This window comes from Oncorhynchus nerka, linkage group LG21 (assembly GCF_034236695.1).
Source record: "Oncorhynchus nerka isolate Pitt River linkage group LG21, Oner_Uvic_2.0, whole genome shotgun sequence".
NCBI lineage: Eukaryota > Metazoa > Chordata > Actinopteri > Salmoniformes > Salmonidae > Oncorhynchus > Oncorhynchus nerka.
Window position 1 is genome coordinate 32174955 of NC_088416.1, and position 14290 is coordinate 32189244.

A 14290-nucleotide genomic window follows, 5' to 3' on the forward strand; every position below is an offset into this window, starting at 1 on the left:
TGTACAAAGTTTGCATATTGTCTTTATTTGGTTAATTATTCATGGGAACCTGAATTCAATTACATTTTATGACTGTACCTTGAGCTGACATTTATTCTGGACCTTTCCCCAGGAATATTCCAGCAAGGAAGCAGCCCTGTTTAGTTTATTTATTTTCTTTAACCTTTATTTAACCAGGTAAATCATTGAACACATTCTCGTTTAAAATAATGACCTGACCAAGATGGGGCAGTAACCGTGCAGCAAAGCAGACACATGACAAAGCAAACTTTTTTTTAAAGTTCCACGAAGAAAAAGAAGAATTCATCTTTACAACACATCAGTAAAACACAGGGGACACAACTAGTAGCCACTTACTCGAAAAGCAGTCCCAGGGGTGGATAACTAGCTCATTTAACCTGTTAATGAAACTGGGAATGGAGATTCATTGGTCGAGTTTTAATTCCTGCTGGACTTTATTCCAGTCAGTAGCAGCAGAGTGTTAATGTTTCGGAGTTGGAGCAGGATGTCGGAACAGACAGGGAGATGTAGGAGGACATGGAGAGGAGTTTAGAGGGGGGCTTTGCCAGTAAGGGTTTTGTAAATTATGGTGAATTTGTTGTCTGCTTGTGAGGGATGGTTGGCCAAGCTGCTCATAGAGGGAACAGTGGTGGGTGCGGTAGTGGGCTCCAGTGGAAAATCTGATGACTGAGGAGAACAGAGTATTCAGCTTTGAGAGCAGGGTTTTGGGGGCGTTGCGGTAGTGTCACCATAGTCCAACAGAGGGAGGACACAGGACATTTTCGGAGCGGGTAAAGCAGGACTTGTTGCGGTGGAGAAAGCCCAGTCTGGATTAGATTTTGCGGTTATTGAAATGGGTGCTGAAGTTGAGTTATTCATCAAGCCAGGTGCCCAGGTATTTGTAATGCAGTACTTGTTCAATGGAGGTGTTGTTGACAATGAGGGTGTGTTCGGCTGGAGACTGAGTTGTTTTTTGCTTGGCAAGGTCATGTACTTGGTTTTGGTTGGGTTGAGAAGTAGTTTGAGGTCTGTTGAGAAGCAGGTATTTTCTCTGTGCTTTCTCTGTTCTCAGGTGAAGTTTAGAATGCAAGTTTCACCTGAGAACAGAGAAAATATCTGCTTCTCAATCTGTGGCGCCTGAATTTATCACAATTTTTTATATGTTTATGAAACTACTGCAATCTGTTCTGACTGTCCTCTGATATCTCTACTTGAGACCTCAGACTCACTCAGATGCGGCTGTTAGGTGCTGATGAAGTGTCAGGGTTGTACAGAGGTGGGGCTGTGTTTTGTTTGCCTCTACAAACCACCTCTCACTTAGAGCAGTTGCAGTGACCACACCGGCGGTCACGAGTCTTGAAGGCAGTCAAATTCCACGGGACCGTTTAGACACAGTAATTAGACTTCTCCAAGCGCTGATGCTGCTGATGGTCATTAGTAGCCTACCAAACTTGCTGACTGCCTCTGCCTAGTACTCAGCACTCTGACATCAATGCAAATGTAATCGAATATCGAATCAAACACTTAATGAGAGCCTATTAGCTTATGGTGTGCAGCATTTCTATAGGCTATGCAATTGCATGAGAAAACATAGTGATGGCCTCTATTAAAAAGAGGGATATCCCTTCAGCTTTCTAAAGGCTAGGCCTACTATATTTATTTATCAACTTTCATTATATTAAGAACATTGCTTGTCTTTACAACAGGAGTATAGTTTACTAGGCTGGCATGAAAATGAACCACAGGAAAGTGCATAGATTACATGTATATTTTTCCCATGCCCCTGTTTTGAGACAAGTGCATGATAATGGTCCATTCTAAATAAATAAAAATCTCACACATATATTATTTCGTATATGTAAAGATGAGATTAAATCAAGAATAGTCTGATGGATGACAATATTAGCCAATCACTTGTGAATGATATACTATCACTTGTGAATGATGCCCAGTGTAAGGCAAGAAACCATGCCTTTTTTGCGACCTTTTTCAAATCATAGTCTCACACCTCATGTAGCCTAGCCCATAGGCCTATATGTTTTGATAAGGTTTGTATCACTAAAGTGGCAAAATAACTTCTTAAAATGAAGCACATTAATGTGCTTTACAAGGGGTGTAGAGCCTAACTGGCATTATACTGTACGCAGTGCATGAGTTTCAAGTTTGGGCAAGTGCTTTTGCTGTTCGTTAGGCCTACTCATCTTATTGGCTGACAAAAAGTAAATGTGGACAGTTCTTAGGGGAGGGTTTGACCAGCAGGGATGTCCCATCGCGCACTTGCAACTCCTGTGGCGGGCTGAGCATAGTGCACGCTGACACGGTCACCAGGTGTACGGTGTTTCCTCCGACACATTGGTGTGGCTGGCTTCCGGGTTAAGTAGGCATTGTGTCAAGAAGCAGTGCGGCTTTGTTGGGTTGTGTTTCGGAGGACGCATGGCTCTCGACCTTCGCCTCTCCCGAGTTTGTATGGGAGTTGCACCGATGAGACAAGACTGTAACTACCAATTGGATACCACGAAATTGGGGAGAAAAAGGGGTAAAAAAAATAAAATAAATATGCTCCTCGGAGGACGTGCGCAATTGCGTCCCCAGTATTGTCTGTCTTCACTTGTAGCCTGTGAGAAAGACCCAATCATGTGATGGAGAGCCATGTGAGTGAGAGATGCTTCGGAGCATGCAGCACTCGGGGAGAAGGGCACAACAGCAGCAAAGGGCATGAATTTTTTTAGGGTGCATTACGGCCACACAAAGGGGGTGCTGTTGTGAAATTTGAGGCATTATCAAGTGCTTGTCAAATTGTGAATGAGAGACTGATTAAGTGTGTACAGGCTGCACACAAAAAACTAAGCAGAGCTCATGTCTTTTTAGCTACTTTTTTCAAATCATCATTAGTCGCATCATGTAGCTTTACAATATATAAAACATCTAAATATATAGCCCAAAATTTTACAAACTAAAGTTACATAACTCTAAATTAAGCATGTAGGAGGACCTATTTCTTGGTTAACCTATCAACACAGAATAGCTGCATGTGCGCACTCCCTCAAATCGTTGGGAGAAAATATCCTTACTATTTTATTCAGATATTTTTCAAATGTATTCTTCATACTATAAAATAATGCCACAGAATTCTAAGCTAATCTTGTTTGCTAAATGAACTATTGTAGCCCACAGCCATTTGGCATAGCCAGATTAGGACCTAACATAAGGACAACTCAGAGTATGCTATTCTGTTCTTCTGAAATAGTCTATTTTCTTCATATCATGTTTCTTTAGACCTGTCTAAAAAATTATGGATTTATTGTGTGAATGTGTAGGCTATATTACATGGATTTATTAGACTTGTTAAAAATGTAGATGTTTCAAAGGTCTGCATCAGTGGCTTGTAGGCTATGTGTGGAAGCCAGGAGATGGTAAATGTGTTTGTTAATTAACGGTCAATTACCGTGAGACGGACAGTTATTTGCTTGACAATCACCGGCTGGCACAATTTCGTGACCTCCACAGCCCTACTCTCACTTTTACTTGACTCTTGTAACCACTTCTAGATCACCATGCAGGGTAAAGTGGCCCTTGTAGCTCTTTCACACCATCACACACACACATCATGAGCTTCAGTCACTCACACCATTAGATCACACTTTTACCACGACCCCTAAGGCACTGGTAGTCCACAGATTTAAAATGATGCTGTGTGTGAATCAGCAGTGAGTGTTTAGATATGTGTTAACAGGCCTTGCATTTCCCGGCGGCATCGCCCGCCATGTATGGCCATAATTCCCCTAAAATAATCCATGCCTTGCGGCCAAAGTGCTGAATATAATTCTAATTCCCTTCTCCTGGCTGCCAATCACCGTGCTCCGAAGCACCTCTCACTCACATAGCTCTCTCAGATATCTCAATTCTTATTATTAAATGCCCGACACACGATCTGGTCCTTCTCACAGGTGTCATAGCTCCGAAGTAGGCTGCAGTGAATTACATTTTATTTTCATGTCAAATCGCAAATTACCAACCCATCCCTTATGGGATTAATTGAGAGACAAACAAATATTACAATTATTCACTGTGATAATTCAGTGATAATTCTTCTTCCGGTGTTCTTTGCAGTGCACATCGCACTGAAACAAATTACGATAAACAATACGTAATAGTAAATAAGGTTATCCAAACAATAATTATATCCCGAGAGCTGTAAAAAAATATATATATATACATGCATATACAAGTGAAGACCGACACATCGTAGTTGCAACAACGCGCGCTTATTTAGATGTTAGAACTGTCCACATTTACTTTTCGTCAGCCAACAAGATGAGTAACGAACAGCAAAATCACTAGCCTATGTCAATCTACTAATCAAATCAAATGTTATTTGTCACATACACATGGTTAGCAGATGTTAATGCGAGTGTAGCGAAATGCTTGTGCTTCTAGTTCCGACAATGCACTAATAACCAACAAGTAATCTAACTAACAATTCCAAAACTACTGTCTTATACACGCAAGTGTAAGGGGATAAAGAATATGTACATAAAGATATATGAATGAGTGATGGTACAGAGCGGCATAGGCAAGATACAGTAGATGGTATCGAGTACAGTACATACATATGAGATGAGTATGTAAACAAAGTGGCATAGTTAAAGTGGCTAGTGATACATGTATTACATAAAGATGCAGTAGATGATATAGTACAGTATATACTATCCCCCATAGTACAAAAATGTACACACAGCCAGGGCAACTAAGGAGTGGCTCCTTTAAGAAGCATCTCGAGGTCCTGGAGTGGCCTAGCCAGTCTCCAGACCTGAACCCAATAGAACATCTTTGGAGGGAGCTGAAAGTCCGTATTGCCCAGCGACAGCCCTGAAACCTGAAGGATCTGGAGAAGGTCTGTATGGAGGAGTGGGCCAAAATCCCTGCTGCAGTTGTGTGCAAATCTGGTCAAGAACTACAGGAAACTTATGATCTCTGTAATTGCAAACAGAGGTTTCTATACCAAATATTAAGTTCTGCTTTTTTGCCCCACTGTATCTGCACGAGAACATGAGGGAGTGTCTGTGAGCTGTTATGTTTGAGGTAGATAAGTTGTGAACTGTGTAGGTGATGAGACTAAGGTGTAGTGTTTGTGTCTGTAATAAGATGTAGAGAAAGTGAGATCACCTGGAGTTCAGAGTTCCAGACCGCATGTCTGCCACGTCTACACATGTGCAATCAGTCACTCCCAGAGGCTGCCTGCCTGCATTGCCCCACCAATTGTAAGACCACACACACACACACTGCCACAGGCATACTCTTCCATCACTGTGCTTGTCTCCCCCCTGTGCTCCTCACAACCTGTTCACATTCACTCACATTATCATAGTGCCACAGGCATGGACTGTCCTTCCCCCCTCTGTAATGTTGTCTCTTGTGCCGTAGTGGCTGTGGTTCCACAGTGACAGCTGGTGTGCTGCAGGCTAGCTGGAGCAGAGAGGTCAGAGAGCACTGAGGCCAGTGACCAGCTGGGGGGGGGGAATTGCCAGACCCCATCGGGGCTTTGAGAAGTAGGAGGGTGTGGTGGAAAGAGTGTATAGGCCTAATGTCAATCTCACCACTGACACTGATGGCCTGGGATGCCTTCACATAGTCTCTTACATGACTCCTGTTTCAGTTGTCTCCTGCTTGGCTCTTTCCACTAAGCCATGGTGTTTTTTACCACCAGGGGGGCTGGTTGGATGCGTGGGCTTCAGATCAACACTACACACCGAAGTAGAAGGAGCCTGGCTCTTCTGAAAAACTTGACTCTTACAGGATGGGGCGGGATTAAAAGACACTGAAAGGTGAAGCATATCTGTAGTTTCTGGTTAGATAGAGTTATGACGGTTAGATGTTGTGACATGAGTAGGTCCTTCCTCTCTTACAACTAGCTGCAGCTTTTCTTTTGTGAACAATGTCAAATGATACCTGATAGAAATACAACATGTCTAGCTGCATTTACATTGTTGTGTATGCATTATGGAGATGTTTCCCAACCGCTGTGTAATGCATAGATCAATACTCTGTGGTCAGAAGCCCTCTGTACTGCTGCACTACTCATTGTACAGCACAGCCTGAACTGTGCTGTACCAGTCTGCCTTTCCCTCTAGGGGAACTACACGCCTACTGTGTAAATTACTGTATGTCTGTGTGAGAAAAGGGAGAAATCAATCTCACCCGGCGCAACCCTCTTATCTGATAGTTGGAAGATCATTTTATAGCTCTGGATCAGAGCCTGTATTGTGTTTGAGGGGGGCTTAAGAAGCCATCTTGTTGCTGGATGTGGTTGAGGTGCTGAGTGCCTGAAGGTTGTAGTCTATCTGTAGCCCCTCTTCTCACAGGTCCTCCAGGCCAATTCACACACTCTGATGTGGTCTGTGTGACCAAGTTATGTGAACCCGCAGACACTAAACACTAGACCACTATCTGCGAAGGATTCGGGTGCTTTAGTTGAGTTACTCAGTTTATCATCACTGCCTCACCTGTCAGCCATCTATGTAAATCAAAAAGAGTTTGATTCTGCACGCAATGCAACCTCCCCTTGGGTTTTTCAGGTTAGGTTTAAAGATAGATGCAATATGCAGAAATCACTCCAGCTTTTCCTGGATGCTAAAATTCTGATAGTTTGCCTAATTTCAGGTTTTGTGACAAAACAAGCAAGTATAGTGTAGATTGTCATTGTACCATCTAAACTGCTGTGAAATATCTTTTCCATAACCAAAAATATTGTTTTGTCAGCTGTTTGAAGTTGGTGTACAAAACCGAACGTAAAAGATCCAAAAAACTAAACTTAAGCACGGGATGCTTAGAAATAACACATATAGAACAGATCTACTGCTTCTTAGACTTGCTTTCAATGTGAAGGACCGATCTATAACACACATTTCAATGTGAATTTGGTCAGGTCGCCCAAAAAGCCCTGCAGGCTTTAAGAACCCTCTAGTGTGACAGTGGTGGCACACCCACTCTGCCTCACTTTCCTTTCTATCTCTCGCTCTCTCTCTCTCTCCCAGTGCTCTGTGCACAGGAAGGATGTTGCACACACTAGTTCCTCAACACTTTTTTTGCAGACAAAAAGATGTAGGCCTAGTTCCTCCCTTGATCACACATTGTCAAGTATGGTTTAAAGGTGTTTCAACACCTAACAGAGGCCATGAAGTGTGTCCCAACACTGAAGCCTGTGGTCAGCATATCACATTGAAATACCTGTGTATTCTAGACTAGATCTAGTATGACTCCTATTGCTTCTGAAATGGAAAGGCTGTACTGAAGCCAGAAGGTCTGATATTTGTGTGTTCAGACAGATGGAGGTTGGAATATATTTGTTTTGAGTGGGACGTGTCAATATATTACTGTGAGTCAGAACCCTGGTGAGAATTGATGACCACAGTATCTTACATCTGACTGAGTGTTCAAGCCAGAGGCTCTTTACATGACTAACTGCACCAGTGTACAGGTGCATGTCTTTCAACAACAGCCACACACACACCCAAACTTTGCACCAGTGCCCACAGACCTGCAAAATGTCTCTCAGACAAGAGTGCTCCCACAGCTGGCCTGTTGTCATGGAGGCTGGCTTGCTTGGTAAATGAGTGTACTCACAACAGACAAACGTGTCTCAGTCTGTCGTTTATGGCTGTGCCCCATTTAGTGGATACAAAACCGTTTCAGCCCCCCTTCCCAGTGACCTGAGAAGTACTCTGTTTACTAGATGTGATATATTGTTAACTCTCTTCCCTTCTCTAGGTATTAAATGAAGAGTGTGACCAGAACTGGTACAAAGCAGAATTGAACGGGAAAGACGGCTTCATCCCCAAGAACTACATAGAGATGAAAGCACATCCGTAAGTATGAACCACCTGGCCCAGACTCCTAATATGACTCAGGAGGACTCACCTCTCCAGCTTATTGTTGCTGACTCGGGGTATGGGCAAACAGGACTCATCATGACTGCCAGGTCACGCTGGGCCACAGCTTCAATGTATCACATTGATTTGGCACTATGAAACAACTGTCTGAATTGAACAGAACAGTCCCGTCAACTCCTAGTACTGTGCTGAAATAGCCAGTACCACCGCAGTGGAATCTTCTCCCTGTGTGTTCATTGAAGCACTGTGAGGATTCTTCGAGGATATTACCTCTGGTGCACACCGTGCCAGATTAGCGCTCTCTGTATTAGTGTGCTCAGGGCCTCTTAGACTTCATTTAATATTGACCCATTATGTCATCGTCCCCGGGATTCTATCGGGTGGGATTTTGGAGTATGGAGGTTGCTGGGTCTGTCTGTCTCTGTCCCAAGGAGCTATGCCATTCCTAGGCTTTGTCTGTCTCTGTACAGTGAATGCAGATATATATAGTGCAGGTATAAGCTGTTAGCAACTGCTCCAGGGCCAATTTATTGATGATTAATGCCCGGACTTGGATAGTGAGAAATGGCTGATCCATAGTTTGTGTTAATGAGCAGAGAGAAAGCAGAGCTCAGGTCAGCTGGTGTGGGCAGAGTGTGAGTTGTGAGTAAAAGGTGTGGCTGTGATCATGAGGAAGAGATGGCCAGCAGAAACAAGTTATCTCGGGTCTGGTCCCTACCCTCAGTCTGTCTGTGTAATGGAAGCCCAGAGTGTAGCCTTAGTGTAGGGGACAGTTGTGAATTGATCCCATGCCAGTAGTAGTGGGGCAGGAGTTTGCCCTTTGTCCCTCTGTAGACGAGCTGTGACGTGGCAGCAAGTGCGTACACACACCAACTAGCCTGCCTTATTTTGGGTACAGTACATGGGTAGTTGACGTGACAGACCTTTTTTATCCATAGTAGCAACCACATTCATTTAACTGGTTAAAATTGTGACATCATATGACTAAAAGCTTTCTTTCTTAGCTTGGATCATGAGTAATTTCATGCAGTGTGTCATTTGTTTTCTTACAATTTTGAATCAAATGTGGTAATTGTCCAATGGTGGGACTGGTGTTTGTTAATTAATGAACAAATGAATACAATTCTCTTCACCTACTCTTGTTCTTATGACACAGAAGTGTGTTTCAAGAAATAGCAGTCCCCAAGTCCATCCATTATATTCCCGAATAGTTTTGCTTGCTTTTGGGGACAACATGTAATCAATGTCCACATGGTGTGACCCAATTCTATGATAAAACAACGAGCCAGCATTCGGGCACCATTGCGCTGGGGAGGGTTCTTTTGCAATGATGAAGTACAGAATAAATATTTTTTGAACTTTTCTGCCATTGGCATCAGGGCCTACTTTTTGGCCCACCAGCCACTGGTGCAGGTAGATGGAAAAAATGTACGAGCCACCTGGCAAAATATTTTGTTCACCATAATTATATAAAAAACACAAAACAACGGATGACCATGCTTTGTAATGTTTCTATAACAAGAAATGTATTCGAAGTAATGTGGTGTATATTGCTCAATTTCATTACATTTTTTGGACCCGAGTCTTTTAACCAAAATGTTCACCTGCCCCTTTAACCCATTTAATCCCACATTTTTCCCATACATGAAAATATCAAAATCTTGTGTCATTAGTAACAATTTCAAATAATCTATCATTATTTTATTTATTTTTTCATGGAAAAGTAGGTGAAACGGTGTGTTTTTATGGTTGGTCACAATTGTGACCGGTGGGATAATGTATACTGAATTAACATATATCTCCAATGCAGTCATAAAATTTTCTTTATCCCAGCCCAGTTATTAACACATTTAAAACTCTGTCACTGGCAGTCCCCAGCATTGCCACTAGAATGCCCCAACATGTTCTAGTGTGACTATTTTACATCAATGTATTTCAACATTGTAACATTGTTGCTTTAGTGAAACATGTATTGAAACATTAATATTGTAACATTTGAACTTGTTCTTTAGTGCAATATTCATTGTAACATCGTCATTGTGACATTTTAGTGCAACATTCACGTTGAACTGTATAGCAGTCATTCATTCACATTGAACATAAAGGTAACATTTAGGATAGAGGTAGCCTGTAGATTAGAACATGTATTCAAGTAGAGGCCTACACTGGACAAAATAAAAACATATATATTATACACATACATATATATCATAGAGGTAGGCTTCAGAACCAGGTGCACGATTAGTTTGTGCATCACTATTTTGAACTATGATCAGTCAGACCTACTGGCATTCAGTATGTCTTCAGTATGTCTTGAATCAATTGATCCTCTTTTTCAAAAACATTTCAGTTATTTTGATTGTCTTTTTCCCTTTTTCGTCAACTTTTCTTTTCTTCCTAGAGTCCGTTGTACTGCTTCTCCTCACCCTTTGACTTTTCTTTTCTTCCTAGAGTCCGTTGTACTGCTTCTCCTCACCCTTTGACTTTTCTTTTCTTCCTAGAGTCCGTTGTACTGCTTCTCCTCACCCTTTGACTTTTCTTTTCTTCCTAGAGTCTGTCGTACTGCTTCTCCTCACCCTTTATTGACTTTTCTTTTTCATTTATTGTTTTTTTCAGCCCTTTTTCATTTGCTCTTATCTCCTTTTCTACTGTCTGTGGTATATCTTGAAGCTCTCAATGTGCAGTGGCTCTTTGCATTTCTCACATGCATAGGTAGTGCATTCGTCACAATGACGACATCTATGGAACCGGTGCATCGTGTTGATTGGCTAGTGCGAAACTTTGTCATATCTTGCCTGATCTTCAACAGTAGCAGCCAGTAGAGAGATCCTTCCGTGGCTCAGTGGTTTCGTGCCAAACTTTTGCATATGAGACTGTGCCACTATCAATGAGAAGGTGACCAGGTTGATGGTCCCTCTCATAACATCTCTGTAAAATAAATGGCTATTTACGAGTGCACTGTTGAGAGACTATGCAAATATGGGCCACCACCACTTCTTAGTCCTGCTAGAGATAAGGTATCTTGAAACCTGTAGGTTGTGAAGTTCATCACCACAAATGCGCTCATTGTATCGGTTGATGCATTTTGGTTGTGGGACTTTGTCAAATGGCACATCGCTCCTTGTTCCATCTCTTGACAGAGGTCTCATTGTATTTCTCCTCCATGTTTGTTTCCACTGTGACAATGTTATTGTCTTTCTAACGGACCAGCAACTTGTCTCCTTGAGTCAGAACCTCAGAGGTTCCACGGGGTAACTTCATGAAATCCTTCTATGGCATGAATGGGACATCAGACAATTTTGCCTCATCGTTCCAGAACTCCCGTATCCTCTTTGTCATTTCATCGAGGGGTGCAAGTGAAGTGGTTGTCATTAAGGAACTTGCAACCTTGAGGCAGCTGAGATTGCTCTGCAACACCAATAACGACACTGGGTCCATCACCCAACCCAGTCTCAGGGAGGAGAGTGTGGCGTGGTGAAGGGTAGGTCATCGTCACTGATAATGTTGTTCCTGTCATGATCTGTTTGCATAGGATTCAACAGCCTGGCTGGCAAATGACCTGTCTCCCCCTCATAGTCCATATCTGACCCATCGCTATCACAATCACTGAGGGATAACTGCAGCGTTGCACGCCTTGTCTGGGCGGTCACCAAAATCCTACATATCCAGAACTTGACTCAAAGTAAAACTAAAAGAAAGAACAGAGTAGAAAGTTAGGTAGAACAAGAGTTATGTATGTGTATACCTAGATGCACTCTGTTATCTCACCGGTCACTATTGTTGCCGTCAACATGTTTACTCATTCTATGACCACACTGAACAAAGTTAAGTAATTGCAAATGCATATATCAATACTAGACACCTTTTAAAGATGTGTACTAAAAATCTTTGTCCTATCTTAATGTTAACATACTTTACTTTACTATCCTTTTGTTTGGGAGCTTTGATGCAACAGCCAACTTCTCATGGTGCAACCAGGAAGTAAACAGCTCTGGTCATGTGACAATTTACACGAAACATGTGACACTGCACATATTTCATTGAGACCCTTTATTATTTCAATATTTGATGGAAATGTATTGATACATCATTCATTAAAATTGTCAGAGGCTTATAACTGAACCTTTTTTACGGTCACTGTTGTGACTAATGAGATTAAATCGGTTAAGGGAGGTAGGTTACCGTGGTAACGGAGCTACTCAAGTCTTGTCATGTGTGTCTGTGAGAGATTTGTGATTTGATTAGGGTTTGCTATCAGTTGAAGCAGCAGACTTAAACTAACGTCGAAAAAAATGTAAATAGCCAAGCAAGACGAGGACAAAGTCTCACTTTGTAGACTTTCAAGTAAATTAGACCGATTTATGTCTGTGCGCAGTGGCTTCAGCGCTTCACTCAGTGCGCACAGCTCTGCTGCCAGTCAGTGTTGTTGCGCGAGGTGGAATATATATGATTCCTATCTTGTACTGAAATTCGTTTTTCAGTACATCAAATGTGAATCATCTTTCAGATAATTCATTGAAAGTTGTGTGTGTTATGGTCTTTGTTGCATGGCTTCTTATCCACAGAGGGCCAGTGTGGGTTCAGGTTTGTGTTCTAACCAAGCAATAACATACATGATTCAACTAATCATGTCTTGATTGAAGTCTATGATTAGTTGATTCTGATGTGTACTGGTCGGCAAGAACCAAAAACTAAGTCCATTGATATCTGTGGATACGACATCCCCCTGTTATGAGTGCTACTTTCATGATGAATAATAATGATCAGTTTATTTTTATACATTTGGGGGAGATTATATTAATCTAATAAAAATGTATTATTTAAGAGGTGGGCTTATTTGGAACATCCATGGGCTTGAAGGGTAAACTCTGTACCCTCTGTACCCATAAAGCTTAGTCTGGATTTTTCACACATTCTATCAAATATTTTTGGTTTCTTAAAACATGTAAGTAAAGTTATCAAACTTCATTTGAGAGGTCTTTCATTTTAAATTAAAAGAAATTGAATAATTAGAGCAGTATGTTAGAAATGTCTAAACTCATACTGAACACCCCACCGTACTGACAAATTCTCTAAAATGACTTTTGGGGGGGGTTAACATTACATTCTCTGGCAACAGCTCTGTTGGACATTCCTGCAGTCCGCTTGCCAATTGCACGATCCCTTAACTTGAGACATCTGTGGCATTGTGTTGTGTGACTAAACTGCACATTTTAGAGTGACCAATTATTGTCCCCAGCACAAGGTGCACCTGTGTAATGAATGTTTAATCGGCTTCTTGATATGTCACCTGTCAGGTGGATGGATTATCTTGGCAAAGTAGAAATGCTCACTAACAGGGATGTAAACAAATTTGCGCACAACATTTGAGAGAAATACACTTTTTGTGCATTTGGAATATTTCTGGGATTTTTTATTTCAGCTCAGTAGGACCAACACTTTACATGTTGTGTTTGATTTTGTTCATTTATTTTTTGATGGTGAAATTACCCTATTTGTGCAGTATCCTTTTGCAACCACGCCAGGTTTTCAATCCCTGCAGGTGACCATTGCTCCGGTGGCATTTGTGTCTCTCTGCCACTTGGGAAAGCCTGGTTCTTTAACATGACCCTAGTGATATTGGGGACTGGCTGTGGTGCTCCCACTATTGGTTATCACTCTCTGCATTAGACCATCCATTCCCTTGATCCGTCTTTGTCTATCCCACCAATTACTCCTGTCCAATTGGCATACGTGATCCACCTTGGGTTGGCACCTCCTTTGGAGATTGTTCACCCTGCCTCCAATATATTTACCCACCAGTGTCAGAGACACGTTGTATTTCTCAAACCCCATTTTGCGATATACTCCAAAAACCCTTTTAGTGACTCCCTAATCTCGACCGGTGGTGTGCCATTCGTGGCGCTGACATCTAATTTGAATGTGTGCCCTGTCAATTTCCGATGGTACTTTCTGCGCATACCATGGTGATCATGGGTAACGGGGAATCAGGGTTAGATTCCGGCGCGGAGCCTAAGAAATGGCTTCCACATCTAAGGAAGGCAACAGGCTCACAAATGACCCACTCCCGACTCGGGGAGATAGTGATGAAAAATAGCAGTGCAGGACTTTTTCGAGGCCCTGTAATTGTAGTACATTTTAAATCCTTTAATGAGGATCCATTACTGATGTTTAGAAGTTGCATTTTAGAGCGGTCAGAAACTTCATAGTTTCATTAATGACGTTTTAATCGTAAAATCGGACTGCCTGTTGTGTCCATCAGTGGGACATCATGTTCTATGGGGTTACACCAATAAAAGATGGGTTTTCTCGAACAAAATGTAAAATAATTGTCGAAGCAGGTAACATTATCATAATACACAAGTAAAGTAATTGCTTTTATCTAGGTTTTTGTCAAATTA

The 14290-nt window shown here is 41.9% G+C and overlaps 1 protein-coding gene across 2 annotated transcripts in view; it reads left to right on the forward strand.

Annotated features, from left to right (window-relative positions):
• LOC115104286 (growth factor receptor-bound protein 2) overlaps positions 1-14290 on the forward strand; it is a 37235-nt gene that overhangs the window by 18550 nt on the left and 4395 nt on the right. Inside the window, exons 1-2 of one of the 2 annotated variants that reach the window (XM_029625651.2) lie at positions 780-895; positions 7768-7865. In XM_029625651.2, coding sequence (XP_029481511.1) covers positions 854-895; positions 7768-7865 — 140 coding nt within the window. In that variant the 5' untranslated portion in view covers positions 780-853. Of the gene's footprint in view, positions 1-779; positions 896-7767; positions 7866-14290 lie in introns of those variants that run through there. The other variant, XM_065006617.1, reaches the window with a different exon arrangement.